The sequence below is a fragment of the Frankliniella occidentalis genome, unplaced genomic scaffold (assembly GCF_000697945.3).
Source record: "Frankliniella occidentalis isolate FOCC.00 unplaced genomic scaffold, Focc_3.1 Scaffold111, whole genome shotgun sequence".
NCBI lineage: Eukaryota > Metazoa > Arthropoda > Insecta > Thysanoptera > Thripidae > Frankliniella > Frankliniella occidentalis.
In genome coordinates this window covers 767,197-795,144 of record NW_026267239.1, presented here as the reverse complement: position 1 = coordinate 795,144, position 27,948 = coordinate 767,197, and the positions used below count along the sequence as shown (strand labels likewise).

Genomic DNA, 27,948 nt, shown 5'->3' with positions numbered 1-27,948 from the left:
CTCCCACCTTTCCTCCCACCCCTCTCTTCTCTCTTCCCTCTCTCACTCCTTTTCTCTCTTTTCCTCTCCCTGGCGCAATGGGACGGAATCAGGAGAGATGTATGGACCTGGCCGGTGACTAATGAAGGTGGCTCGGGATGTACCTCGCGTTACCATTCAGGGCGCGGCCAGGGCGTGCGTGGCTTGTGGTATGAAGCGCAAGCGCTTCACAATTCCCTGTTACTTGAAGCAAAAGTTTTTGCGGTGTTCAAAAAATAAGACCTTGATTTACTTCTTACTACTCATGCATTGACATGAAAGTGATATTTTTGGCAGTCTAGCAAAACGAGGTGTGCGTGGACATCATAACTGTTTGTTCCCCTGAAGTCATCCACCAATAGCTGATTGTACAGCTTTTAAATCGGCCACCACTTCCTCCTGAACCAGGAGTGTTATAAATGGTGGGTTCCTTCGAGCAAGAGGAACTGAACCCATCAGATCAGTGTGAATACGGAAGTCCTTCACTAATGAGCTTGGCCTGGCCTTCCCTCGAGTTTGTCAAGTGAAACACGCAGAATCATCTTTATTTCATTTGTGTTGTTTTTTAGTTGCTGGAATTGCCCTTCTTCGGCCCTCTCGTCTGCGGAAGAGTCACTTTTGTGGGCGATTCCTTCGCATCGTTTGGTCTTGGTACTCGGTGCGCCCCGGTGCGCCCCGCCCGCTTGCGCCCGCTCTGCTGCTGCTCCATGGGAGAATTGTTTTATCATCGGCCGCCCCTGCTCTGTGAAAATGGCAGGCGCCGACCTTTTCTCTGCTCGATAGGAAAGTAACACGGCATGAAAATATGTAAGGTTGCAGCGGTGCAGACTTCCTAGCTGCGCACGCGGTCATTGCGTGGGTAGTGCCTCTGTGTGTGTGTGTGTGTGTGTGTGGGTGTGTGTGTGGGTGCTTGGCGTGTATGTTTGTGTGCGTGAATGTAAGATTGTGAGTTTGAGAACCAGGGGTAGGGGTGGCAAACGTTAAGGATTTAAACGAATGTTTTGTGAGACGGGTTGTATTTACAGGGAGAGGTGGGGCGGCTGAGACCACGCCTGACAACCAGACACGTCGCAATTTCGCCTAGTTATTGGCATGACGCGCACACGTATTTCATATGTCGTGAAAAAAAATTGTACATATTTTCAAATTAGAATGAAATCAGGCATTTGCATGAACAATTATCTTTCACAGTATTTCGCATGAACGACAGCCCTTTGCGACTTTACCGACGGCTTATCAGGAAAGATCGCACCGAAATGATGGATGGCAAGGGCCATGGCGATGATGATGGCGTGTACGACGAGATGGTTTCTTTCTTGGTTTGTCGGGCGCGGCCCCGAGCAGGGGTGGGTTGTGGGGAGGGGGCCTGCGTCCGGAAGCTAGCACTTGTACGCGTCCGCGCGCAGGCCCGGCCCGTCGCCTGGCGGCGCCTAGCGTCGCTCAGCGGCCGTTGTTGCCGTACAGGTTCGGCTGGTACTGGCCGCCGTCGTTGGGGTCGGGCAGGCGCGCGGCCGCCTCCAGGGCCTTGGCCAGCTCGGCGGGGATGGGCGGCGGGGTGGGCAGGTGCACGCCCTGCGCCAGGAAGCCGTTGTCGTCGGCCGTGTACTGCACCGAGTACTGGACGCTGTCGGGGCCGGTGTACGAGAAGGAGCCCACCACTGAGTTGGCCTCGTCCTGCGTGCCCACGTTCTTGAGCTGACCCTGCTCCTGGGCCACGATGCCGTTGCCCGTCTCGTAGCTGCACAAAGGGAGGCACAAAGTCTGTTACTCTTTCCCTTTTCTCCCTTCCTTCCTCCAGCTTATAACTCGAATGCGACTGGGAGAGGCTGGGCTGGGAGAGGCTGAGCTGGGCTGCCATGAGGCCCAGGCCCAGCCTGGCCCGGCTGAGAGCTCCCTTGACGCACTCGTCTTAATGAGAGAGTCCGGCTTGTGCAATAAGAGGAAATAAAGCAACGAAACTCTGTGAACTGTTACAGGAGTCATGATCATGGCTTGAACATGTTGCATTTGCCTGTCCAGTGAAACTGGACACTTCACACATTGAGTTCAAAGTTTCAGGGAAGTAGGGTCGTGTAATTTCAGAGTTATTGAACATGCCTTGTAAATGGGCACATCTGTTGCTGCTTTTCTCACCTGAACTGGTAGGTGCCGTCGGGGCTGGCGTCATTCTGCAGCCTGATGATGGGGATGGGGGTGGTGTAGGACTGCTGCTGCGGGGCCGCCAGGGCCACGGCCACCAGCGCCGACAGGACGACCAGCTGCTGTAAGACAAAGACAAGAAAGAGACCGGTGTGAGTGTGGGTCGACCAGCAGCACCACAGGGATCTGACCACCAGCCAGAGCTCGTTAGGGCCGAAACCGATACCTAACACTGTGCCGTACCATTGTAGTGCGAAAATAAAGCGTGCAAGAAGCTGACAAGACCATTAGGGCGCGCTGCTGCACGCGATGTGCCCCCGATACACCGCGTGGCACTGGCGGACCGCCGCCGCGGCTGCCGCCGCTGCGCTTTCGGCAGCGCAATAACACAATTTTCATGAAAAGCGAACGCCCTCCCCGCGTCGCCCTTCCCCTCCCCCCGCTTCCCCCTCCCGAGACACGCGCGCAGCGCAGGGGTTCCCACGACACCGACTCGCCGCCGTGTTCGAGGTGAGAGGAATCGACGCGGGAAGGGGGAGGAGGAGGAGGGGCGTGTAAGACGGGGAGCGTGGCCCGCCCCGCCGCCGGCCGGGCATGCGTATACCGGCGGCACCAGGCGGCCCGAGGGAAATTACCCGTGCGAACCTGTAGCGTATCGGCGGAGTAAAACGGGATCGCAGACACGTGCTCGACGCGCTGCCTGTGGATCAGACAGGTGTGTGTGTGTGTGTGCGCGGGTGCGCGCGCCCGTAAGCCGCAGACCGAGAAGAAGAGGGGAAGGGGGCTGCTAGGCGGGGACTAGGATTTTGTTTGCAATTTATTACACCAAACGACTTGAAATGTTGTACAAACCCGCATCCACAGGGGTGGAGAAGGCGAATCCTCTCTCTCACTCACTCACTCACTCACTCACTCACTCACTCACTCACTCACTCATCGTAAATTTCACTTTGTTCGCATTTAAGTCTTGCAAGACAGGATGTCATACCCCGTGACAACACACACACACACACACAGAGAGAGAGAGAGAGAGAGAGAGAGAGAGAGAGAGAGAGAAGGGGGGGAGGGTAGCTAGCTAAAGCTAATGAACGACGCCCAGGTGTGGGCCAAGCGGGTCAAGAGCGCCACAGGCGGGAGCCGGTAACGGTGAGGCTGACAGTGAGCTGGCGCGACGCTGCCCTGCCCTCCCTGTCGCTTCCTATGATGAGCTGCGCGTGACGCTGGGAGAATATATTGTATATGAGCTACAAAGTTCAAGGGCGTGACGGAACGGACTGCAGCGAGCGGCAGTAGCCGTGTCTCTGATCTATCGCCGCCCCCGGGGTGCTCGAGTGCAGGCCACACTCTCCGGCGGGGGCGGGGCGGGGCGGCCAGTCGCTAGGGTCGAACGAGACTGGCCGTGGTGGGGGTGGGACTGAATTCATTGTCCTACAGCGTGGGCCGAAATCTAAACTGCAACTTCTCCCCCTGTCCCCCCCACCCCTCTCTTCCGACCTTGACGGTCGGAGGTGGCGGAGGAGGAGAGAGAGACCTTTGCGGTGGCCGCGTGTGCTAATGGTCCCCTTTACCGTCCGGCGCAGTCCGCTGCTACTGCTGCTGCTGCTGTTGCTGTGGGTAAAAAATACAGCGGTCTGTGCGAAAAACGCGCCGCGCCCTTGTGACCACCTACCATCTTATTCTGCTTATTGTTGGTCGCGGGGAGACTATACGGTTCGGAGCGAGGCACGCCTTTACCAGAAAAGAGTGGTTCCGTGATATAGAACGGGCTTGTCATGAAAATTCGCATGAGAGACATGCGTGATTTTACCTGAAATTCCTATGCGAATCCGACACTTGATTGGCGAACGTTAAAAAGTTGACCGATATGTTGTATTCACCTAGGAAAGTTCGCCGTAAAGTGGCCCCGTAATTTATATTTACAATCTATTTTTTAATGAGACAATTTAAAGAAGACCACGATAAGAACATGCCAGAAAATCACAAGCCTTCAATTGTTTTTCAGAAATCGTCTGGAAAGATTATTTAAAAGCAGCCAACTACTGAAAACAAGGCTTGTGATGTTCTAGCATATCTTTCCTGATCTTATTCAAACCAATACAATGCCTCGTTTAAGTGGTTCCTATAAAATTTGAAAAGAAATAAAAAATACTCATTCTTTTAATGTTTTGCCTTGTTGGAGCGGTAAAATTCTACACAATGGGGAACATAATGTGCGCCTTTTAAAACAAGTACTGAAATTAATATCGAATTTTAATTGAAACCGATTGGTACACTTGATCGGTTGCTATCACTGTACGGATCCTGGCAACACGTCGGGACGCGCGCCCCTACAATCCGGCCACTCGTGACTGCGTTCGCTCCACATGCTGTTCAGTTAGCTGTCCCTGCCGACCCAATTGGTTGCGCGTGCACGACACGACGAGCCAATCAGGATGGCCCTCGCCATCACCAGGATCACGTTACGGACCGGAATCGTGACTCACCCGCGGCGGCGGCCGACTGAAATAGCTGGAAAACCTCGCGCTAGAGGGCGCTACACTGTGTGTGTGTGTGTGTGTGTGTGTGTGTGTGTGTGTGTGTATCCATTCATTCATTCAGGGGGCAGTGCTGCAATTAGCGACGCCGTTGGACCTCCCCTCTCCTCCCCTCTCCTCTGCGACATCATAACGCTCCTGCGACTGTGCTACCTGCTCGGAATATCGTTAACGCGTCCCCTGCTTGTGCAGCACCGGATCGACCCCATATGGGGACAGGGTCAGCGCATCATCGCAGTCCGTAAAACCCGATGAAGCCATGTTATTACCCCCTCCCCTCCCTCTTTATCTCTCTCGCTCTTTATGCAGGGTATGACTCGGTACTAGGCGTCTCGCGGGCCCCGCCAGTAAACATGAACATTTTGTGTTGGCTCCAAAGGGCAAATGAGTGTCGGATTCAAAACGGGGCGCGGCTCGGCTCTTCTCGGCTCGGGCTAGTTTCGCCACGCGGGGCGGCGCTGCTGGGCGCTGCTGACTGGGGCGCACGGCCCGGCTGCTCTGCCCGGAGGTGAAGCTGTTACCCAAGTCTGCCTAAGATGATCGGCCGGCCCGACGGGCTGGGCTGGGCGCCGGCACCTGTCACACTGATCCCTATCGGTTTGTATCGGAACATGAGGTCGTGATTGCGAACTTTGGCGAGGTCAATTCAGGACGCCACCACCCTTACGCTTCCTCCTATTACTAACTGATGTCGTGTTGCAAGTTTTGAACGTAAAAGGCCCAATGCCTAAACGACCACAATAGTTTGTCAGGGTTTTCTATCACGAAACTACTGTTTCAACAGGGCATTGAGATGAGCAATGACCAGCTCGGCGACTACGTGATTTATGCTCCATATATTTGCCGCGGATGAAGAAACTGAGGACCTTGTAGAAATTTAAGAACGAGATTCTACCGTACTTTGATTTTTTGAACTGTCTGAATTTTCAATTATTTATTGCTCTTGATTTCTCTTTCAATAACATATATTATATTGACCGTGTACGCTCTTTTTTTTGCTCCAGCCGCCGCCAACACCAACGCAAACGGGTTTGGTGACCCTTTGTGCTCGGCGTGCAGATAAGATGGCCGAGATGATGACCTGCGGCCCGCGGCCCGGCTCCAGTGCACCACCTCGCCACGCCCACATCCCGCCCTGACCCACATATCTGCCCTAAGGTAACATTTCGATATTTTTTTAACGACAAAAATTCCGAGAAAAATTCACTGACTTAGAGCAAAGCTCTCCGCGAACGAGCCATGACATCTTCGTAGTAAAGTTATGTCGCACTCCTACCTAACTCAATTAAGTTCGGAATATTACGATGCACTCACGTGAGTTCCGCGCTGACAAGATGGCCCTCGCTGTAATATCTTGACGAGCAGTGTAAGTGGCAGTACCCTTATGAAGCAATGCCCGAGAGTGTCTGGGGCGGGGCGCGGGAAAGGTCGAAGTTGAGCTCGGCGGGGCAAAGAAAGGCTAGTAATTGATATAGCTCTGCTAATCCCGCTTCGTGATTCTGTTCGATCGGATCGATCGATGGCGCGATGCTATCGATTGGATCCCTGCCCCCGACGCGGAGGAGGCGAGGAGCTTGGAGGATCCCTCCACGGCAATAGGTGATGCGATCGACCTTGTTATGCTGCTCGAAAAATGCAATCCACGCTGCGCGAGTACACGCGGCACTCTGCGATTGGGAAAGTTCACCCTTTTCGTTGTGCCTATCATAACGTTTAGCTGATTCAACTAGTTTTCACTTAAAAATGGCGATCGCATGCTCGATGGATTCCCAAGGCTACTCTGGGAAAGCGATCCCACACATGTTGTAGTGTCGCCTCTACTTGATAGTTATTAACACTGTCACCATTTCGACACGTTGTGCTCCGCGCCTGGTTGTAGCGCGTGCGTTCAAGTCTCTCGTTTTTTCCCGCCTCCCCGCCACTCCTGTGTCACTCAGTTTGATGCCTCCATCGCGACGCGCGGACGGTTGTGAGGGGCAGGAAAAAGATGTCACGATTTGCTGAGTCAAAGAGAGAGGCCTATAAAAAAGGGAGACGTAAAGGGGGGGGGGGGGGGTGTTGCGTATATAATGAGTCAGCCTGAAGCAAGTTGTTTGCAAATTCAAAGACAAAGTACACGATGTAGAGCATGAAAAATCAGTAATTTTACTTAGTTTAGTAAATGGTATTACACGAAGAAAAACTTAAATCGAAGAAACCAAATTCAGAACCGATTAAATTTTAGTCCTCTTAAACGAAATTTATCCGCGCGGTTATGATAATTCTTTCAGAATAACTGACTTTTAATTGCTTCAACCATATCAGTTTCATAAAAAGGCTACCAAATTCAGATCGGTTTCAGAATGTAAATTTTACGTCCTGTTGGCCTGATTTGGTATCATGTACTTAATGGTTCTTTGGTTCCATGTTCATTTTCTTCCGTTATGCCCCATCATGCATGCATTCCAGTCACGGTTATGTTTTCTAGTGGTAAAAATCCCTCTCATGTTAAAGATGCTTGACAAAACATTTCTACAAATGGATCAATTTAATGAAGAATTCAGATTTTCCACTTTAAATCGTTTTTAATTAAGCTGTAGGAGCTGTAGATTATTCAGTTGTTGTTACGCCATGTAGCAGGCAATATAGAAAACTCTTAAGGTTACAAAAAATTGAAGATGGATAACCGTTTCTTTCTGTCACTATATAGATCGCAATGAGTTGAATGAAGTGGGGTATTTTAACCGTGATACAAGCATTAATGGCACGCATTTTTTTGACAAATTAGTATTTTTAAGACTAAGAGGCCGATGGTTCATCTATTCCAGACCAGGAAGCTACCACCCTGCACCAGCCTTCCGCGATCGCAAAAAAGAAAAACAGAGACCTCACTTCAGTTCTTTACAGACAGCAATGAGTCCACTTTGGTGCGTTAAAAATAGGGCATCCAAACCACAACCGATGCCAAGTCGTCCTTACCTTGCAACACCCACCCTGAAGCACACACACAACACACCACCACAGACAAACACTCTCACCGCATGCGTTACATATCCGAGGGTAATCCAGTTAGGGTCGCGGCCGGTTCACACTGCGCACTCACCATCATCATCTTTTGACGCTCACAAACGGACAGTACTCGTCGTGGCGGCCATGCGCCGTCTTATATACAGACTAATTTGGTGCGGCCGCCCCTCTCCCGTGGAAGTAGTGCGGGCCACTCCCCCCCGCCTCCCGCCGTGCTTTTCTTTCGTCTCGCGATGTTCTCCCTCTCTCTCGCGCTCGCGGTGCGTTGGGGCTGCGGCGGCGTGGAGGCGGCTCTCCGTCGGCACCCCACCCCGACCGACGCGGCCGACCCGGACAAGGGGAGGAGAGGTGAGGAGAGGAGAGGGGGAAGGTGCAGGACGCCGCGGTGCTCCCTCCGCTGCCCCATGGTGCATCCCAGATCACTGCCGGACAAAAGCACCTTCACTTTCAGGGGGAACCAGACAACGCGATCGAGCAGTCGGTTTCGCCTTCGTTTGAGATGGTGAAAGCTGAAATAAGCGTTTACACGCGGATGAATTTGGGCGACACTTGTGACTAGGCTTGCTGCATATTTTGTTTTTTTTAATTTTCAAGTATAATAAAAAGCGACAATATTTCAATTTTCCCATTTTTTTGTGGAGACAAATTTCATTTGTGATGTGCTTTCAACATAATTTGTTTTTGTAAAGCCAAAACATTGTTGACAAAACGTTGACTATAATACGCTTTTACAATGTAGGCAAAACCTCCGATTTCCAAGGGCTATGGTCATTTAAAATAATGCATATTCTACCATTCAGAGGTATTGAATCCGAATGGAGGAACCGTCGTGTGTTCAGTAACCTTTTATACCTGCCGCTCTTTGTCTTAGCTAACTTTGTGCTGAGTTTGTACTGAAAAAGGAATTTTTTTCTTTTCTATGCAAGTCAAAGGCTATAAATGTATAATTTTACCGGACTTCATGCCACGTTTTTTTAAGGGCTGACAGACAAAACCAGCAAAACTCATAGGTCAGCTCTTCAGTTATGCGGAAAAAGTCTTCCTCATAGACTGGTTTCATTTCAACGGCCTTGGTCGCTGACCAGAGTAACAGCGCAGTCTGTATGAAGGAGATGAGGAAAAAAGAAGAAATATTGACAGGGCATTCCTCTGGTCTGGCCTCGCTTTGGGAAGTCAAGGAGGAACATTTAATTATATCGCCCACTTCAAAATTGTGTGTGATGGTTTGCACCTTTATATGAGAAACACTAAAATATCTGTGCTCAGTAACTTTGAAATGAAATGTTGGCACGTCGTCATACTGTTATTCAAAACCACCCAAGCCATACCCAGACCAAGTGGTTTGTAAAGAGTATGGGCGTCATTGAATTTGCTATTTGCTGAAGTAGCTCGCTCACATCTGTGATGTGGAAGGAGCTGTCCCATCCCCCCTCCTTCTCCGATCCCCAACGACATTGCACATAGGAGTGACTGACGTGTAAGTCCATCCCTTTTCTCGCCACCTCACTGCAGTCGGCGTAATAGAGAATAGAAATGAAACAGTGCTGTGTATGTGGTGCGCGCCTGTGTTTGTGTGTGTGTGTGTGTGTGTGTGTGTGTGTGTGTGTGTGTGTGATGGTGTGTCTGTTACATGAACACAGGCTGACATGAGAGAATGGTTCAGGTTATCTACTATACTCTGGCCACAACCTTCACTGCTTAAGTTTTAGGGGAAGAGGAACAACTTCGTGCCGCTCACGCAGTGTATGCCGTGTTCCAGTTTATGTAATTATCCCCAAGGACAGCGGAGCGGCGAGAACCTTCGGGGAAGAACTACCAAGGTCTTCTGTGACAGTGCACGCAGCCCTTTAGCTGTGATTGAAGAATGTTCAGGTTCATCTTAAAGCTGCTTAAATTGCTATAACGCCCTCTCCGCTCCGTGTACCCTCCTTTCCCACCCTCTGTCTATTCTACCATTCTTTCCCACTTTTATTCCTCCCCATGTTGTCTATCGGTAGATGCTATTACATATGTCAGGGCAGGATTGTCTTGGCCGCCAAAAACTTCGGCAGGTATTGACCAACCCGTCCCTTGGCAACTCCAAAATTAACCGCTCATCTACTGGAGGCAACAGGGGACGCCCTCGCATGTATAGTGATGTACAACCGGACAGCGGGGCCAGCCGGCCAGTAGGCCACCAGCAGGTCAACAGAAGGACACTAGTAGGACACCAACAGGACACCAGAAGGACGCCTGAACACGGAAAAAAATGATTGGTTGTTAGAGCGAATACTTTGGCTAATATGGTGACAGGCAAGAAATTCGCTGTGACACCTAAGAATTAGAAGTGAGAGGCAAGAGTTAGTTGCCACAGCGGATCCGTTTAATTTTTCGGGGCAACTGACCCCTGTCTTTCACTACTAACTCTGAGGTGTCACAGCGAATATCTTGGCTGTCACCAAATTAGCCAAAGTATTCGCTCTGACAACTAATCATTTTTTTCCGTGAAGGACTTCAGCAGGAAGCCAGGCCACCGCTACCGGGCCAGAACCTAGCCGCCTCCGGGCCACCCACCCTGAGCGATTTGTGAAACACACGCGACCGGGCGGGCCCGGTTGGGCCCGTCGCATTGTTCTTCCCCGTTATGGCCTGTTATGGCATCGGCCATCGGGCAGGTCGCATCTTGCCGGGCTTTTCGTACAGTCCTGGAAAGGCGTTCCGCACATTCCTCTTTCTTTCTTTCTTTCTTTCTTTCTTTCTTTCTTTCTTTCTTTCCTTCATTTTTCCCCCTTCCTGCTCTCTTCTGTACAAAAAAAGTTAAAAAGGGGCCAATTTCATTTTATTCTGAACTAAACTTTCACATTGTTTGAACCATGCGTACAGTATACTTCCCGGCATTTTAGACGTGAATTATAGTATTCGCTCACATATTTTATTCGCACCTGGTAGCTATTTCACCCTGCCCACTTCTGCACTGCAAATTGGTTGGTGTATATCTAGACGCCAAGATAGTGGTGTTCAATGACACCAAATATTGGCGTCTAAAGACTCAAAAATATTGAGTTCCATAAAAGAATGCCCAATTTACTCGTTCAAAGACGCCAATGTTTGTCGTTCTCGCAGGAAACACCAAAATTTGGCGTCAAGGGACGCCACTTTGTTTTCAGTTCGTGGTTATGTTTTCTCGTATTTGTGCGCGGGGGTGCCTGCCTACTTGCTCGGCCCGTAAAGGCTCCATGGTCACGGGCGGTATGCAATCCCGCTCGCACTCATGCGTGCTGTGCAGCACTTACTACGAACGGCCGTGGGGTCAGGAGTCATCCAAAAAGTACGCCCGCCGTGCTCGTCGTTTCGAACATGCCAAGTTCAGTTCAGCCGATGCAAGCTCTCAGAGCGCCTGATGGGTAGGCAAAATCCTGCCTGTAGTGCAAGCGTGTACTGCGGGGTGGCCTACCCTGAGTCTCACAGGCGCTGAGCTCCTGTCGTTAACATAATGAATCTAAGAAACAGACGTACTGTATGGACAACCCACCTGGTAGGGTTTCTTTTGCCAAATTTGAGGGTAAAATAAAAACTCATAAAAATAACATAACAAATCAATCAACCTTCATCTGGCTGGTTCAGGTCACTGCCACACAGGGTGTTCAAGCGGTCCCGTGGTCCCGTCCTAATTTTTTCATTGTTTTAAGTTATGCTGTACCACGAGGCGAAATTAACATCGCAGACCGATGTTTGATGTGCCCTTTTTTGTTTTGTTTTTAATTCCATTTAAAAAAAATACATCTTGTGAACTAGCTACTTTTCTGTGACGAATTGTGTTGGGACGCAAGGCGCCCGTCTGGGTCTGACAAATAAACACCGCGCGTCGGCGGCTGCCCACACGCAGGCTAGTACGACGTCGTAAAGGCGCTGTGCTTGACGCTAATAACCGTGCGATTTATTTATTTTCCAAAGCTCTGCCCAGGAAAGTGAACGTGCATCTGCAGGGTGTATCGCACCGCGTCGGTCGACCTGAAGGGCGTGGCACGGCACGGCGTGGCGTTGAGCGCGAATATTCCCACGATCCGTCAAACACTCATACCTCTCTTGCGAAAGGCAGGCTGATTCTCGACCTTCGCGTCGCTCCGGTCGTCGGTTGAATTGTCTGCGCCCTGCGCCGAATCTATCGGATTCCTGCAAATAGTTAAACATGTAACGAGGCTGATTTGATCCTCGTCTCCTGGGTGGAAGGACGGGTAACTAGCTGGTAGGCGCCCTTGCCTTTTTACTTAGCAACGATAAAGTGTCTCGACGAGCCGGATGCCAGAAAAGTCATTGCCGCGTGAAAGTTCACTCTGAAAGTGCATGGCCTCCCCGGAAACGGCCAAATCGTAGAGTTTTACTCTGGGTCGGTTTGAAAGTGCAAAGTTAGCAAGCCACTACTTGCGAGCAATGTTCAAGCGGGCTGTAGTGCGGTTATAATTGTGTCGTAAGGCCCCACTCAGAATAAAACGAGATTAAATAACGACACTGTAACACATTTCTTAAAACCACTTAGCAGAATTCAGATATACTGAGGAACCATTTACGTCGGCGTAAAAAGATATGTAATCAATCAAATTGTGGTTAACCACAATCAATCATCTACCACACTGCAAACTGCTTGTAAAGAATTTCGAAGCATTTCAAGGAAGTTTGCATTGCAAACTATTTTCTTTGCATTGCAAACTATACTCTTCGTAAGTTGCGAAGATATGGTTTGCATGGTTACGAACTAAAACATTGCAGCGTTACGAACAATGTTATTCGTAAGCAGCTGCGAAGTAGTAGTTCGCAATGTGAAGGATTTAGATCGCAATGCAAAGCATTTTACAACGCCTCTAAATTCTTTGTAATGCAAAGATTAGTTCTTCGCAAGCTTTTTACAGGGCACATGTTTAATGTCAGTGGGCAAGTGGACACCCCCTTCAAAACCGGAGCTGAATCACCGCCTCCCTATAAAAAACAGCCAAGACGTCCTTAGGAACCACACTCTTCCCCGTAGGCCTTGGCGAGAATGCCACTATTTTTAGGCGAGTAGCCTTTCCAAGAAACTGTGGTACCGTATGGATAGCCCGGTGATTGCACTCGGAGGCTGATCGGAGAGGATGAAGGGGGAGATGAGTGAAGAGGCGGGGACGAGGAGCTGTGAGCGGGGAAGGTCGGCAACACGTCTTTACTACCGCCACAAAAAGGTGAAGTCCTCCTGTTTCTCCAAACACTTACCGTTTTTTTTTTGTCCCTACATAAAGCTGCGTTAAAAACGCGTGTCGGGCGGCGTGAATGAAGGTGGGGTGGACCAAACAGATGACTTGAGATTCATCACTTTGGCGAGGTCCAACGGCAGTTGAGAGGACCGCCGTAAGTCTGCAGTCCGTCGCCCACACTTAGACGGCGAGTGGCGCAACGGCGCGGGGCGGATGGACGGTTATCGATGGGCCTGGGCGTCATTAGCCTTATTCGCGGATAACGTTGATTTGTCGGGTCCGTGCTATGCGCCACAGAAACGGAGCGGATCGGAGGGCGCTGCCAGCTGTCATGCTGTCGTGTTAATAACTATTCCTTTCCGCATATTTTCTTCCTGAAAGATATGATGGAAACTCGTGAGAATTGAACTGAGTTGAACCGCTCGCCAACTTTTCAGACTACTGCATTGATAAACATTTGTAGAATACCGTTACCAACAATGGATGAAATAACACTGAATCCAACCGTTTCGGAAAAGAAACGTCGTGAATGTAACAAAGCAAGCCCAACAGCCTAACAACGTAGTCACTTTGATACATACTATAATTGATTGTCCAGAGGACGACTACTTCAACTATGCTATCTCTATTGGCTCTGAAAATTGGTTTGCGACTGCCCTGCAGTTTAGTGGTTCAGTCAAAACAATCCCCCCCCCCCCCCACCCGGCTCTCTGCCCTATTTACAATGCCTGGTGGCGTGCTTTACCTGAATTGTCAGTGTAACAGTGTGTTGGCGATGACAGTGTGGCCTTTTCATGGCCACGGGCTGATTCAGGATGTGTCGCACATTAACTGATGGCGACAAACGATAGCGACATAAAAATCCCATGGTAACAAATGGTAGAAGGGGGAGGGGGGAGAGTTTTCGTCGTTGTTCCCTTCAACTCCTGGCGCAATGCCGCCCTGGACGGACAGTCTGGGCGGGTGTGGCGTAGCGAGGCGTGGCTTGGCGTGGCGAGGTGAAGGCGTGGGTTCGCTTTGCGGGTCACGAAATGAAACAAGAGCGGCCGGGGCTGGACCGTCCCCGTCCAGGATGGCGTCACCGCGTGGACACGCAAGCCAAATCAAATTTCAAGCTTCATTTCATTTTCTCATCATTGTAATAACGTTACTTTTACCCCTCCAGCCCCTGATCCGATAGATGTACCACCACGTGCTTCTCCCCGCCGGCCTGCTGATCCACCCGTCCCATTACGCGCTACGGAATGTTTCAATTCGCCGGCGCGAGTCTCGAGGGCTCGGCCGCTGCGCTCGGGTCTGCTCGGGTCCGCTCGGCTCTGCTCGTACGAGCCTTGACATGCTTGGTTTGCTCTTCGATTCCTCCAGCCCGCCGCGGCGCGTGCTCCGCCTGCTCATTTGGGGAAAGGGGCAGCCGTTATAAGACGTTCTCCTCTTCACTTTCAACTTCAATAATTATCTTCTTCTGAGGGCCGTATCGAAATTGTGCGCAAAGTTATCTAAAGTTATAATATCGAACGCAAGGCCACAAGCATTTTGGCGTAAAGCCACTGACTTAGTCGGACAGAGAACGACAGCGCCCCTGCTCCATAACTGCCAAATTTAAAGAATGGCCAATCTTGGGTGTGGTGCGCGTACTTTGCAGAGTACTGTTGCATGGCGTTCTAACCCCGCGGGTGAAAATGTCTGTTTCACATACATGCATGCATGTGTGACCCTTGCTGCGCTTGTCCGCCGCCTGCCCCTAGCCCCTCTTCTCCCCTCTAGTCGAAGGCGCTTCCTTGTCCCTTTCGACCTCTATGCCTCTAGAATTCAGGCCGTTGGCCCAGATTCTCTTTCTAGTCACGGTGTGAATTTTTAGCAGATGATACCTTAAATATTTTCACTAAATATAAAGAATACATAGGTAACTTTAAGGTGTCAGCTAGCTTTAACTCTCGATCAGCAGGGGAGAGAACTAAGAGCAAAACCAGAAATTACTTTTGTGCGCTGGGGGAGTGGTGTCCGAGTGAGTGTCGCGCTAGGCTCATTCCTTTGCCCTGCCTAACAATACTACGCAAGATGGGCTCCTTCCCTGCCCAACAATACGGCGGCGCCGCGTCGGTCGCCCTGCCCTCCCCGTATGTCCTCCTCTACGCCACTAGGCCGCCGAATCGCAAGATTGCAAAGGAACCAAAAACAAATAGCTGCTAATGAGAAAAAGTAAGAACATTATCCTGTTTATAAATTTGTATCAGCTGCTTTAAAGCAGATCTTGAATTCAAGATCGATTCTTGATTGAGATTTTTTATTCATGTTTACTTTTGCATGTAATTGGATTGGTGTGTGCTGACGTTTGAGAGGAGTTGAAATGAATCGTAAACGACATTTTCTCTATTCTATATTTGCTGACCCGTATTTTTTTTTATTTTTGTGAGTGTTGAGTATCACTTGCGCCCCCTGGCGGCCGGCCTGGCTGGCGCGGCCGGCGCTTCACCCTCGTTGTCCTGCTCGGGGTGCGCGGCGTTCCACTCGAGGGCGCGCTGGATGGCCTCGGGAATGGGCGGCGGCGTGGGCAGGTGCGCGCCCTGCGGCTGGAAGCCGTTCTCGTCGGCCAGGTACTGCAGCTGGATGGGGGTGCCGTCGTCCGCCGTGTACGAGAACTGGCCCTGCACCGAGATGGCCTCTGTCTCCGGGTTGCCGGCGTTCTTCACGGAGCCCTGCTCGTTTGCAGCGATGCCGTTGCCCGTCTCGTAGCTGCACAAGTACATTCGCTTTTCAAGTTCGAAGCACATATGCTTAAAACTGCAGAGTTTGTTTCTCTATGGCACTTACTCGACCCCAAGATTTTTTTTTAGGAGAACCCTCTAAATAACATTTTGCTGTTAAATATAATAAAAATGACACATTTTAATGTTTATTTTAAAGCACTGCTACTTCGGTGATTACAAGTGTTGCTATTATAAGATCTTTTTGCCAGCGGTTACTAGTTTTGTCGAACTGATGACGTTGATACACGTGCAATGGTCACAGATTCTCGTTCGGTTTCTCCGACTATACTCCACGCGCCACCACTACGGGTTATTGAAGGTCTATGATGCATGGGGTATAGCGCTTGGCTACTCTGGGTACATTTGTGAAGTAGTAAGGTACAACTTATGACAGAAAACAGCATGCATTCTATACCAACAGTGGTAACTCGTAGAGAAATATACATGGCCTTCTCCCTCGCTGTTTCATCTCTGCTACAGTTGTTTGACGTAATTTTAATGATATATTGTGTGGTACGTACTTCCACTGATAGGAGCCGTCCTCGTTGATGGTGAAGTCCTGCTTGATGATGGGGATGTCTTTGGCAGCCTGCTGAGCCTGCTGCGGTCGCTGAGGCGCGGCCCCCGCCCCAGCAAGGAGGGCCTGCGAAAACAATCACTTTTGCACTCCCCGCGAAGAAACATTTCACGCCCGTCGTTAAAAATGAATTTTCTGAAGTAACTTGTTGCTTACTGCATGAACACTTTACACTCAGTTGTATTATTATCCATACCTATTTCGTAAACTGAAAACATTCAAAGGAGTTCAAAACTTTCCTATTCCGACAGTCACATTGTCCGCTATCGTTGTTCATTTTTAAAATAAAAGTCATGAGCACTGTAAATTTCTCACGAAAAAATGTTCTTCGTAACGTACAAAGGATTTTTCACCCGCGTGATACAAACAAATCCTTTGCATGACGAAGAGCTCGGCTTCGTAGAACGAAGAACAGGCGTCTGTTAACTGTCCTGAAGCTTGTGCTTTATGTAATACGAAGAAAATCCGTCTGTAATACGGTAGTCTCAGATCCTTTGTATGTGACAAACTTCGCAAGGAACTAAGAGTGCACAAGTTTTTTTAAAAGTAAAAAGTTCGCTTTTTTGTCGTAAAATTTTAACAATGTATGTGGTCTGCAGTGCACTGTGTAGGCTTGTCGCTTGTGGCCGTTCCTTGCGTCTCGAAGGCATGAGAAGCTGCACCGCGTAATTTGTCGAGTTTGCCGCGGAATTGTCGTCGCCGAGGTCTAAACGTGCCGAGTTAATAAATGTCTCACTCCGGCCCTACACGCTGTCGCGCAGGTGTGGCGCGGCACTGGTGTGACACAGCGGCGCTGGCGGGGCGTAAATATCGCGGGACTCTTCACTCCGGCTCCGGCGCCGGTAACGTGTCGCTGCACGACCGGATCACTGTCGCACTTGACGTTAAGCACGCCTCTTTGTGACTCACCACTAGGGCCATGAGAGCGAACAGCATGGCTTGCACACTTTAAACACTCGCGTGGATTTGTTTTTTCGGTAATGTGCGCGCGATGCACCGGGCGATGCACTGGCGCCCGCCGCGCACCGCGTCATCTTTTATTCCTCATTGCACTACGTGCGTGCGGCAACCACCCCCCACCGGCCAACTGCACGGTGGAGGTGCCGGGCGGGTGCCGGGCAGGAGTCGGGCGGTGGGGTGGGTGACGGTCGGGTGACAGCGGTGCACCTCAAAAGCGCGTGCAGGTGCAGGAGGAGGAGGAAGAAGGTGGCCGAAAGGTCAACCGTATCACTAAAAACAAACGGCAACAACCGATCGTCGGTAAGTGCGGTGCAAATTGTCCTGCTGCCTTGGTTTGTGTAGGGAAACATGTGACAGAACCGCGTGGGTAGGAGGGCAAACTGCATTGGAAGAAGGGATAGCAGATAACTTTTATTTAGCAAATGGTAAACCGTATCTTTACGGGCAACTGATTTGCGACTGTGCGTTGCCAAAAACTATACAAATTAATAATGAAAACGACGAATACCCATGAGTTATTCTAGCGCCCTTTATAACAAGTGATGTTTTAAAAATGTTATTGAGACCAACTCTAATCACTTGACTTAGATATATCGCCCTACTGCTGACCTACGACCTGCTTATGTGCGCGGTTAACGCTTGCCGTTGGAAACTGGCGGGGATACCGTGCGGCTGTAGGTTAAGGTAGTCGTCTTGCGGAAAAATAAATAAATACTTGTACGACGTGAATCGTTTGCCCTGGCTCGAGTATATTTGCTTGTACCGATACGCGTGAATGATACTCCTCTCAGCAAGACCATAACTGGTGGCATGCTAGTGGGCATAATATTAAAATCCTTTTCTGCTCGCTGCCAGAAGCACGGATTAAGTATTAAGAAATGTCGGACACCAGGGCGCCTGTGAGGTGCGCAACCCACTTGCGCCCGGTGCGATGCCCAGATGTTGTCACCTAGCTCCCAGGCGCGCGCGCCTGCGAGGGGACGGATAGGCAACCCGCCACTTTTCCTTGCGTGCAAGGAATTATATATTGCCTATGTCATAGGCGTTATCGTAGCTGAGCTGAGTGGAGGGAGACAGGAAACTGCTTGAAAGAAATCTTAAGAGGTGATTTGGATTTACAAATAGTTTTTTTATTATCACTTCTAGGTCAGTCAACATACATTACTTTGCACTTTGAAGGTGTTCATGAAAAGTTTAGGTCTGTGCGTTTTCACTCTTCACCTTTTTTCAGTCTAGTCCAAGGATGAGCCCCCACCACAGAGGCCCTTACCCGTATTTCGGTACCCGTAAACCGTTCGGTATCCCTCGTATGGCACTTTACCCTGTCAGTCTCGTCAAGTCCAACTCCACCCCGTCATTCACCCTAAGGCCCTCCCCTCCCCTGCCCTTTAACCCACACCATTATCACAATATTTTTTTGTTGCCGTTGTTATAATTTGCTTAGAAGTGGCGCTGGACGAGGAACCGCTGGTCGGGGACGCTGCTGGCTTCCTCCTCGGCAGGCTTGGCGGTGGCCAGGATGGCGAGGTGCTCGTCGATGGCCTTCTGGAGCTCGGCAGGTAGTGGGGGTGCGGTGGGGAGGTGGGCGCCCTGTGAACAGAGGGCACACGTTTTGCAGACACGCTCCCCCGCTGCTCGTGTTCAAATAGTGCTGCTGGAAGGCCTTTTCTACATAAATCGTTTGCGACCCTGTAAAGCGCCGAGGAGGGACTTTTACAAACGAGGCTGTGGTCGTAATGCTCCCCTGGTATACATTACGGGGTGTGGGTGCCACGCTGGTTGGCCCTGGCCGGGCCTGCCACAGATCGAGAGAAGGTGGGGGGGGGGGGGCGTCAGCGCTGGTTCATTAGGAATGCTCACTCGTGACACCGGAGCGGGGTGCAGCGTGTTAGCGGCAGGCGCCCACCGACCGTCTTAATTTTCCGCGGACGCTCCGGGCGGACTACCCCACAAAAACAAACCCGAGAAATAATCTCATAATCACGGACGCGCGACTGTTGCTTTACTTTTGACGGGATAAAAAAATATGCACGAAATCCCGAAGTGCTGCAACGCTTACGCGTTCAAGCTTTGGTTTGCAGGCAAACACTTTAAAATGGAGGCGCGTTTCACCTTCTCCGTGACTGTCTGTCACCGCGATCGCGCAACTAGTATGCAGAAGGAGGGTACTGCTCACCTGGGGCTGGAAGCCGTTCTCGTCGGCGGTGTATTGCACGGAGTAGGTCTGGCCGTCGTCACCGATGTAGGAGTAGGAGCCCTGCACGGCGATCGCCTCGTTCTCCAGGCCGGCGTTGTTCACTTTGCCGGATTCGTCGGCCTTGATGCCGTTGCCAGTCTCGTAGCTGTGGACAGTGCAGTGCAGGTGTTGTTACTCTCGCGCCGGTTAATTTCGAATGCGCTTGTCCCCTACTTTGTCCCCTCGCTATCGACGTCTAAAATCTTTCAGTATATCGTCGATTCCACCTCCATCACCCTAATAGATCTCTACTAAAGTTCTGTTAACTCTACAACTCACAAATGTTTCACGCGTTTTACTGGCAAAATTTGAGTTACACAGTAATCTGTGCGACTTTTGTGTTTTGCTGTTAAAACCGTCAACTTCAGTTACATTTGCAGAGTACAAATGTGGTGCAGTTTTCTTGCAGACTACATTTAAATCCAACCGGAAAAATATAGTATGTAAAATGGTTACCTGTAGTGGTAGGAGCCGTCGGGGTTGATCTCGTTGACGTAGCTCAGGATGGGGATGGGGGTGGTGCTGCTCGCGGCGGCGGCGTCCTCTTGCCTGTAGGCGTACTGGTTGTAGTTGTACTGCTGCTGCTGGTAGGCGGGCTGGGCGGCGGGCTGGGCGTACTGCTGCTGGTAGGGCTGCTGCACCACCTGCTGCACGGCCTGCTGCACCACCTGGTTGTTGTCGTACTGTTGCTGGTAGGCAAACTTCTGCTGCTGCTGCGGGTTGAACTGGTTGGTGAACTGCTGGGGTCGGGCCGCGGCCAGGGTGGCCAGCGCCAGGGTGCACAAAACCTGCAACAACAAAGTATTTTTACTGTTTTTATGTTGTTTTTGGAGTTGTTGTCGACGACAGATTAAGTGGTGTTGTTTCGAGTCGCATTCTTGATAGAAGCCAACCGGCTAGATACGACCTCTCTGGGATTAATGCAAATGGAGCCTCGGAGCGCGCGGTCCCTAGGGACCTGCAGAGAGCTCCAAGGACCCGTAAGGACCCGCGGGGACCCGCGGGGACCCGTAGGGAACCCCAGGACCCTTGAGGGGGCCGCGGCCGGGCGGCGCAGGACAGTGGGACCCGCGAGGGGCCCCGTTAGGCGGGCTATCGACAAAGGGCGTGACGCGCGCGGCGTGGCGTGGCCCGTCGTGGCCTCTGTCGTCTGAATGCATTTCTCTTCACGGCCAGCGGCCGCCGGGCTCCCCGCCACGCCCCGCAACACCGCGGCGCCCTGCTGGAGTCGGCCTGTTCCCTGCGCGAGCCGCAAGTTCATCGCCCCCTTTAGGCACTATGCTGCAGCCCATCTGCATGAAACCGGTGGTGTGACAAAACTCTACCGTGCGTCAAAAACAGGTTCCTCGGCCCTTGCTCCGCCCCGCCCCCGCCCCTCCCCTTTCTCTTACATCTCCCACCCACGGCGCCCTGAGGGTCGCCCGCCTGCTCAGCCTGGCATGCGCCCGAGGAGCTCATAGTAACCACGTTCGTGGGTCGCGGCGGATGAGTCAAGTTTGTCTGAATTTTCCTTTGACTCGAACGATTATTTGCAAACACTCACTGTCCCCTATCCCGTCGTCCCCTAAAACCACACGTATGACCTATCGCCATGCTTCAGAAGGAAAGCCATAATGACCCGGCCACCCCATCCAGCCGGTGCATCTCTCTCTCTCTCTCTCTCTCTCTCTCTCTCTCTCTCTCTGTGTGTCTCTCTCTCTCTTTCTCTACTTGCCTGCTATGCCGCCCCTCTTTCTCCCCCTTTTGCGGTGAATATAAAAGTTTACGACTTGCTGGTGTAATGTAACGCTACACCACACCGGGAGCGACCAGGGGGAGCGAGGGTGTCGAGATCACTTTCATTCTCTGAAGAGTTAATTAACGACATTCACATTGGGATTGGCAGCGCACAGCTTTGGGCTGCGACTGAGGAGGCTCCTCCCGGGTCATAAACCACGAGGATGACACGTGCTTGCGCCACGGTGTGCGCCACCCTGACTTATGTGCCGTCCACAAACTGAGCCCGGCGCAAACAAACGACCGACCGCTGCAACTATTTTCGGCGTCGATCCAAATAATTTCGCGTTTCGAAACTTTTGACCGGATTGGACGAATCAGCCGTAGCGGGCGGCCGCTGGGGGCTCGCTAACTTCAAACAGCACCGTGATTCAGCGTCACAGGCAATTGAGCGGTCCTTGACGGGGTGACAACATGACCGGCGTGATTCACAATCGAACTGCCAAGCACGGTGGCGCGTCCAAATCAAATTTAACTAATTTGTGAGAAGGCAAGGGAAATGTTGCTTAGCCTTGTTACAGCGAAATTTCACTTTAAAAAAAGGTAACAAAATAATAAACGAACTCTTTGAAAAAACTGCTGCCCTCTCTTGAAGTGTCAAATTTGGCTTACCAAAAAAGACAACCATTAAATTTAATATTCAATCGAAGCCCTTGTAAACATCAGAACCCCCACAAATCCCACCTAAAGGGTGAAGCACATTTTCGATCTTGTGATAATTGTCATTATCGGAAATTATTCCCATATATTCCCACTTTACTTTTTGCCGATGCGATCAAACTCACCAGGGCGTTCATTTTTGGGAGGAGAGAGAGGACCTTCTTCGCTGGACGATGGCGAACTGGATGTGCCCTTCCTCGAGGTGCAGGGCCCTTATATATGGCAGCCCTTGGTGGGCTGGTCTGGCTGGGCCTAGACCTGCTGGGCTGCCTCCCACCAAAGCCCTTGCACTTCCTCTTCCCCCCTTGGTGCATCCCGCGTGTGCATCCTCCACGGCCAAGGGCAGCGCGGCACGGCAGGGCGTGGCGCGGCGCTGCGCGGCCACCGGCCGCCCCACCTGCTCAGAAGAGCGGCCGGTCGCCCAGCTGGAAACAAGACTGTCACCACCGATTTCTGATTATTGACACAAAGATCATAAACACGCTAGCGGTTTACAATGGCAAGGGAACGACTTTTGCAACTAATATTTTGTTACTTGCTTGCTGGGAGTTTTGTGCCGTCTTATTCTGCTCTACCACCAAAACTACCAAAGCGCAGCTCTAAACTATTTGCGTGGCATGTTTTTCTTGTCTGTAGATTGGAACACAAAGATCAATTTGCGACTTTCCTTATTGACTGCCGCCGGAGATCTTCCTGGCAAACCCTCTGCCTGGCGGACAGTAAATCACGATGCTCCAGTTGGTTTGAGATTCTCATAAATTTTAAGTTGCATAATTTGGCGAGGCCGTGCTTCGCATCTTTCTTCACTTCCTCGTTCGCTCTGCTTGTGACAGTACCTGTATTTTAGAGGATCAACTTCATTTAACGAGTATCGGTATCATGAAGTTAGCTTTTTAACCTAACTGACACCGGATGCTATGGGAAAATGTTTTTCTTGTTTGTTTTTTTGTATTTTTATTAATACTTTCGGCAGTATCGACGACGCACCCAGAAGTCCGTTTAGTCCATATAACCAAATTCAAAACCGACGAAATTTTAGCTCTTGGGACTAAAATTTTATTCGTGGCGATGAAATAATTTGGTCTAGATGACTTAATTTGATTGGTGCGACTATATTTAGTTAAAAATAGGGTTACTAAATTTTAGTCGGTTTTAGGAACTAAATTTTGGTTCTTACAACCCTGATTCAGTTGTATCAACTAAATGGTTCTCTGGGTGCGGACTGAGATGCTTTGGAAATATATTTGACCTCCTAAAAAGAAATTAAAAAGGAATTTATGATTTAATTGCAAACTTTCTAGTTACTTACTGCTATGGAATTCTTTCAATGTCAGTCCGACGCGTCCGTGCAACAATATCCTATATCTGTTTCGCTTCCCCGAAAGACTAGCCTATCTGTTTCGCTGCCCCGAAAAACTAGCCTATCTGTTTTTCGGCGCTCTCTGCAGCGCTGTCTTCTTATTGTGGGTTTGCCAATATTAACGGTAGAAAAAAAGTTGCTGCGTGTTCCTGAAAGATCAAGGAACAAATAGCAAATTTTACTTTGTTTCTCCTGTTAATATTAGCAAAACTACAACGAAAGGAAGACAGCGCTGCAGAAAGCGCCAAAAAACAGATAGGCTAGTCTTTCGGGGCAGCGAAACAGATAGGATATTGTTGCACGGACGCGTCGAGTCGGTTTACTAGATCTTCGATGTTTTCCCCACACACCCCTTCACCCCCCCCCCTTTCTCCCGCGATATTTCTTTTCCCTTTTTAACGGAAGTGTGTACTTTTCTGCACTATTTACTGAACACTTCCCATCTATCCGCTATTTACTGAGTTCCTTCTAGTATGCAGGAGATAGTGTCGACGTGTGCCTGCAGCAGTGGCGTATCTGTGAAGAGACGCGCAACACTGGCGGATCTGCGCCGGCCCGGCCAACACTGGCGGATCTGGGAAGGGACGGTCATCAGAGGCGTATCTGCGTTCGGCTGATCTGCTCAGCCAACTTCGGAGGCCTATTGCTCCTCGTAGGCATGTCGTACAGTATTGACTGATGTCTCATTGCAATGTTTATATCCTCGTGATTGAGTTTTGATATCACTCAATACTATACGACATACCTACGATAAGCAATAGGCCTCCAAAGTTGACTGTGCATATCAGACGAACGCAGATACGCCTGTGATGACCGTCCCTTCCCAGATCCGTCAGTGTTGGCCGGGCCGGCGCAGATCCGCCAGTGATGCGCGCCTCTCCAGAGATACGCCACTTCTGCAGGCACACGTCGGTGTGGGCATAGCTAAGTTTGCAGGGGAGGCTAAATATCTTGCCGGGTTCCAATGTAGAACTAAATGGTATTTCGTGCCAAAGTTTTTTATGTGTTCTTTTTTTTTATCAATGTTTTCCTCCTGGGCGTTGCCGCCGCGCGGCTCGTGCATATGATAACAAAAGAAGAACGACGTATTCGGAATAATTGTTTGTCGGTATATCGTTGATTCAATCGCACGCCGCGTGCGTGCCTGTCGGGCCTCCTGGGCCGGGCTGGCCACCGGCCGGTGAAGAGTTTAATCAGCTTGACGTGTGGATGTCAGCACACGGCGGTGGCTGCGCCGCTGCGCCGCCGCTGCGCTGCCCAGCGCCGACCACGCCCTGCCACGGCCCCGGAGCGCGTTCACCTCTTGTCAGCAGTTACTCAACCTCTTGTTAGTGCTGCACGCCACCGGGTGGGCGGGCGCCCTGCTGTGGCGTTCAATTTACCTTTTTAAAGTAATTTCAATTATTCGCTTCTTTGTGCTACCTGCGGTGTCACACACTATTCGATAATCGGCGAGGAAAAAAGAGACTGTCAAATATTTTGGGGGTTTTTGCATCTTGCAACTTCCTTATCCTAAACTTTTTATATTTATTTGTGCACTCTTAATGTGCTATTTTTGTTATTAGAAAGGGAAGGATTACGTGCACAAATTCGTGCAGATTACACAATTTGCACACTTTTAGGAACAAAATTGCACCCGATCCGGATTTGCACGAAATAGTGCCCTTTCTATAGGAACAAAATTGTCCCTACATTTAGAGTGTGGATGTTTATGGTGTGTCGATGTGTTGGTATCACAGTCTCCGCTCGTTACCCCCCCCCCCCCTTTCTCTCCTGCGCCTGTCTTTCCATAGTAACTGTTGGTACGTGCGGCTCGTTTACTGAAGAGGCTAATGGAGCCCAACTAATGTCAGGCGCTGCTTGTCTTGTATTTGACGCATGATTGGCTCTTAACGAGTCCGATTGCATCGGTGCTAAATGGGGCTGCAGGACCTGCAAAGCATGAGCTCTTTTTGCGGAGGGTTTGGTGCTATGCGTGGGTCTGATTCGCACACATTTTTCTTTGCTCCATCAGGCGGGTACATCGGGGACATCGGGTGACCCATGCGCCCCGCGTCCGCAGTGAGACTGTACCGCACCCGCGCGTGCCGACTCGCCCAGGCCGAAGGCGGCATAGCCAGACACTGAAACCTAATCAAAAGGCTTACGGAAAATTTTCCACCATAAATATCGTGAAGTCACCAACAACAACTTTACTGTTTGTACCAGACAGACTCTGAATAGAGAATTAGCTTTTCTAAATTTTATTTTTTTATAATTCTGATTGTGGCGTAATGCAAGACAGTAGTAGGAGCGCACTTGACGATATCACTGTAAACTGGTTGGCGTCTTTTAATGCCAAAATATTGGCGTCCTTTGACGAACGCCAAATATTGGCGTTCAAAGACGCCAAATGTCCGAATGACGCCACGTTTTGGCATTCTCAGAAAAAGAACGCCAATAGTTAGCTTTCTTTGTATAGGACGCCAAATATTTTGGCGTTAAAAGACGCCAACCAGTTTACAGTGTACACTTGTGACCCAAGGCTCTAGCCCTTACCTTCTCTATTCCTACTCGTAAAAGCGATGCGCTCAAGTCACGCAGCAACAATGTCGTCCGTTTGTTCTCGCGCGCCGTCTTATGTGCTGTCGCGGAGCAGAAGGACATCCCAACAATGAATCTTACTCGAAGTGAATTTCTTTGTTGTGCGCAGAGAGATCGGTATGCAGTCGGTAGTGGAGGGCATTCGTAATTCAGTGGTCAGCGAAGAATTTCATTTTTGAAATATTTTAATTGTTAGGAATAAATTAAACAGCAGCATGCAGGCAAACCGTATTGAAGTAACTTGCTGCGAGTCGATCACTGTAGTAATTAAGTATAATTTAGCATTTCAATCAAAAGTGTTTGTCTTCACTCGTCGAGAGCGTGCTGAGAAGTGCCGGGGCCGGACGTACCAAAGATGTCCTCGTTGCAGATATGGTTATGGCACTTTGAAGCTTTTCAGAAACAGCGGTCTCCTGTGTACCAGCGTGCAATCAACAGACGTCCCCCATGACTAGCAGTGACTTTGAGAGGTCAGGGGACACGGCGGCGCGCGACTAGTACATATGTTATGAAATATGTGGAGATACAGATCGGTACGGATTGGTCACGCGTCACAGCCCAGAGGAAATGTCACTGTCGCCATGATTTGACGACGGCGGTTTCTTGATTCTCAGTTTTAGCCCTTGCGCGGGGGCTGGCCGCCGCCCTGACTGTCGTCCTCCTCGGGGTGAGCTGCGTTGTACTCCAGGGACTTCAGGATGGCCTCGGGGATGGGCGGCGGGGTTGGCAGGTGAGCGCCCTTGGGCTGGAAACCGTTCTCGTCGGCGATGTAGGTGAGTTCGATGGGGCTGCCGTCGTCAGCAACGTAGGAGAAACCTCCCTGAGCGGACATGGCCTCCGTGTCGGGGTTGCCGACGTTCTTGAGAGCACCCTCCTCGTTGGCCTTGATCTGGTTTCCGGTCTCATAACTGCGGAATGAAAGCGGAACTTAAATTTCGTCCGGTTTACTCTATCTCTCACCGTTTATGTGCTTGGAGAATTCTTTAATGTTCCATGATTTCGCACACGTGACTGCACAAAAATGTTTAAATCGAAATACTTTGTGGGAAAATGTGATATTGTTGAACTTTGTGCAGCTAAAATATACAAGTCTGGATCGTGTTTTGGCTAGGCAGGTGCCAAGTTTTACTTTTGTTTTACCGGTTGCAGTCTCCTGACGCAATATCAAATTTTGATCGAATGCGCAATACACGCAGTAAACAATCAGCTGTAACGCACAGGTGTGGCTCTCCATTGTCACCCCCTCCGCTCGCCTGCCATGCCAAAGTGCCGCTCCCTTCTGAGTCGCTCGGCACCAAAGCTGCTGTCTCTGCAGTTTGGCCGGAATAATAGACGATCGTATCCTCCTCTGTCATCGTTGCGTAAGATTGGCAAGATGACTCCCGAAAATACAGATGTGGAACCGAAGCGATAATCATGTAAGATATTGACTAACCTCCACTTGTACGATCCGTCTGGGTTGATGACGGACTCCTGGGAGATAATAGGAATCTGCTGTCCTTGGGGCTGAGGTCCCGGAGGTCCCCGCGGAGGCAGCGCCCTCTGGGGGGCGGCTGCGACCAGCGCCACCGACAGCACTGCAGCCCACACCATCTAAGTACAAAAGACACTATTACATACAAAACAAAAATCACAATGCCTATTTGCAATTACAATATTGATGGCAAAAAGAGCCAGCGTGAAGATGTTTAATGAGTTTTCGGGGCTTGCACGTTGTTTGCGCGCGCTTTGAGTCGGATGGCGCTCTTCCGTATCCCCTCCAACGACTCCAACCCATTGTTATCTGGAGGGTCTAGCTGACTAAGTAGCCCAATTAAAAAATCTTGTCTAGGAATTTCCGCGCGGAACACTCTCCAGTGGGATGACAAGCTCGCGTTTGTTCAGGCTTTGAATACGTCTTGGACCTCAACTCCAAGATCCACAAGATCCTCTTCAAATGTAAGATCCACTTCACTGAATTTACTTCTTGTAATAACACATAAAAAACAACTCTCTTAATGGCTAAAAATTCATTCAATATTACTTAAACTTTTTTCTTACTGTGCAGATAAATTTCCCAGTAAAAGGCAACAATTTATTTTCTCTGAAGACTTCTTTTTCTAAATTTTTGAGGCAAAGTATTCCTGAATTTTTAAGCTATCAGCTATC

The 27,948-nt window shown here is 50.2% G+C and overlaps 4 protein-coding genes across 5 annotated transcripts; all 4 read right to left on the bottom strand.

The window, feature by feature from the left end:
- Positions 1-1,017: 1,017 nt before the first annotated feature.
- LOC113204957 (endocuticle structural glycoprotein SgAbd-4-like) lies at positions 1,018-7,890 on the bottom strand. 2 transcript variants are annotated; one of them, XM_026420348.2, is made up of 3 exons: positions 7,774-7,890; positions 2,152-2,279; positions 1,018-1,756 (listed from the first exon to the last, which is right to left on the bottom strand). In XM_026420348.2, the coding sequence occupies exons 1-3, from the start codon at positions 7,780-7,782 to the stop codon at positions 1,459-1,461; spliced, it is 435 nt and encodes a 144-aa protein (XP_026276133.1). In that variant the 5' UTR covers positions 7,783-7,890; the 3' UTR covers positions 1,018-1,458. The 2 variants fall into 2 exon arrangements, with proteins under 2 accessions (XP_026276133.1, XP_052126087.1); XM_052270127.1 differs by having other exon boundaries at positions 2,152-2,276; positions 7,774-7,834.
- A 7,375-nt stretch (positions 7,891-15,265) lies between these two features.
- Positions 15,266-17,283, bottom strand: LOC113205048 (endocuticle structural glycoprotein ABD-4-like). The gene is made up of 3 exons (XM_026420496.2): positions 17,135-17,283; positions 16,170-16,291; positions 15,266-15,634 (listed from the first exon to the last, which is right to left on the bottom strand). The coding sequence occupies exons 1-3, from the start codon at positions 17,159-17,161 to the stop codon at positions 15,325-15,327; spliced, it is 459 nt and encodes a 152-aa protein (XP_026276281.1). The 5' UTR covers positions 17,162-17,283; the 3' UTR covers positions 15,266-15,324.
- Positions 17,284-18,368: 1,085 nt separating this feature from the next.
- Positions 18,369-21,994, bottom strand: LOC113204635 (larval cuticle protein LCP-22-like). Its single transcript, XM_052270133.1, has 4 exons — positions 21,983-21,994; positions 19,878-20,209; positions 19,362-19,527; positions 18,369-18,775 (listed from the first exon to the last, which is right to left on the bottom strand). The coding sequence occupies exons 1-4, from the start codon at positions 21,992-21,994 to the stop codon at positions 18,626-18,628; spliced, it is 660 nt and encodes a 219-aa protein (XP_052126093.1). The 3' UTR covers positions 18,369-18,625.
- A 3,973-nt stretch (positions 21,995-25,967) lies between these two features.
- LOC113205039 (endocuticle structural glycoprotein SgAbd-8-like) lies at positions 25,968-27,393 on the bottom strand (the record flags this gene model as incomplete). Its single annotated transcript, XM_052270128.1, is given in 2 exon segments — positions 25,968-26,708; positions 27,236-27,393. Coding segments are annotated over 2 exon segments (450 nt in total), but the record flags the coding sequence as incomplete, so codon positions are not given.
- Between the last annotated feature and the right edge of the window lie 555 nt (positions 27,394-27,948).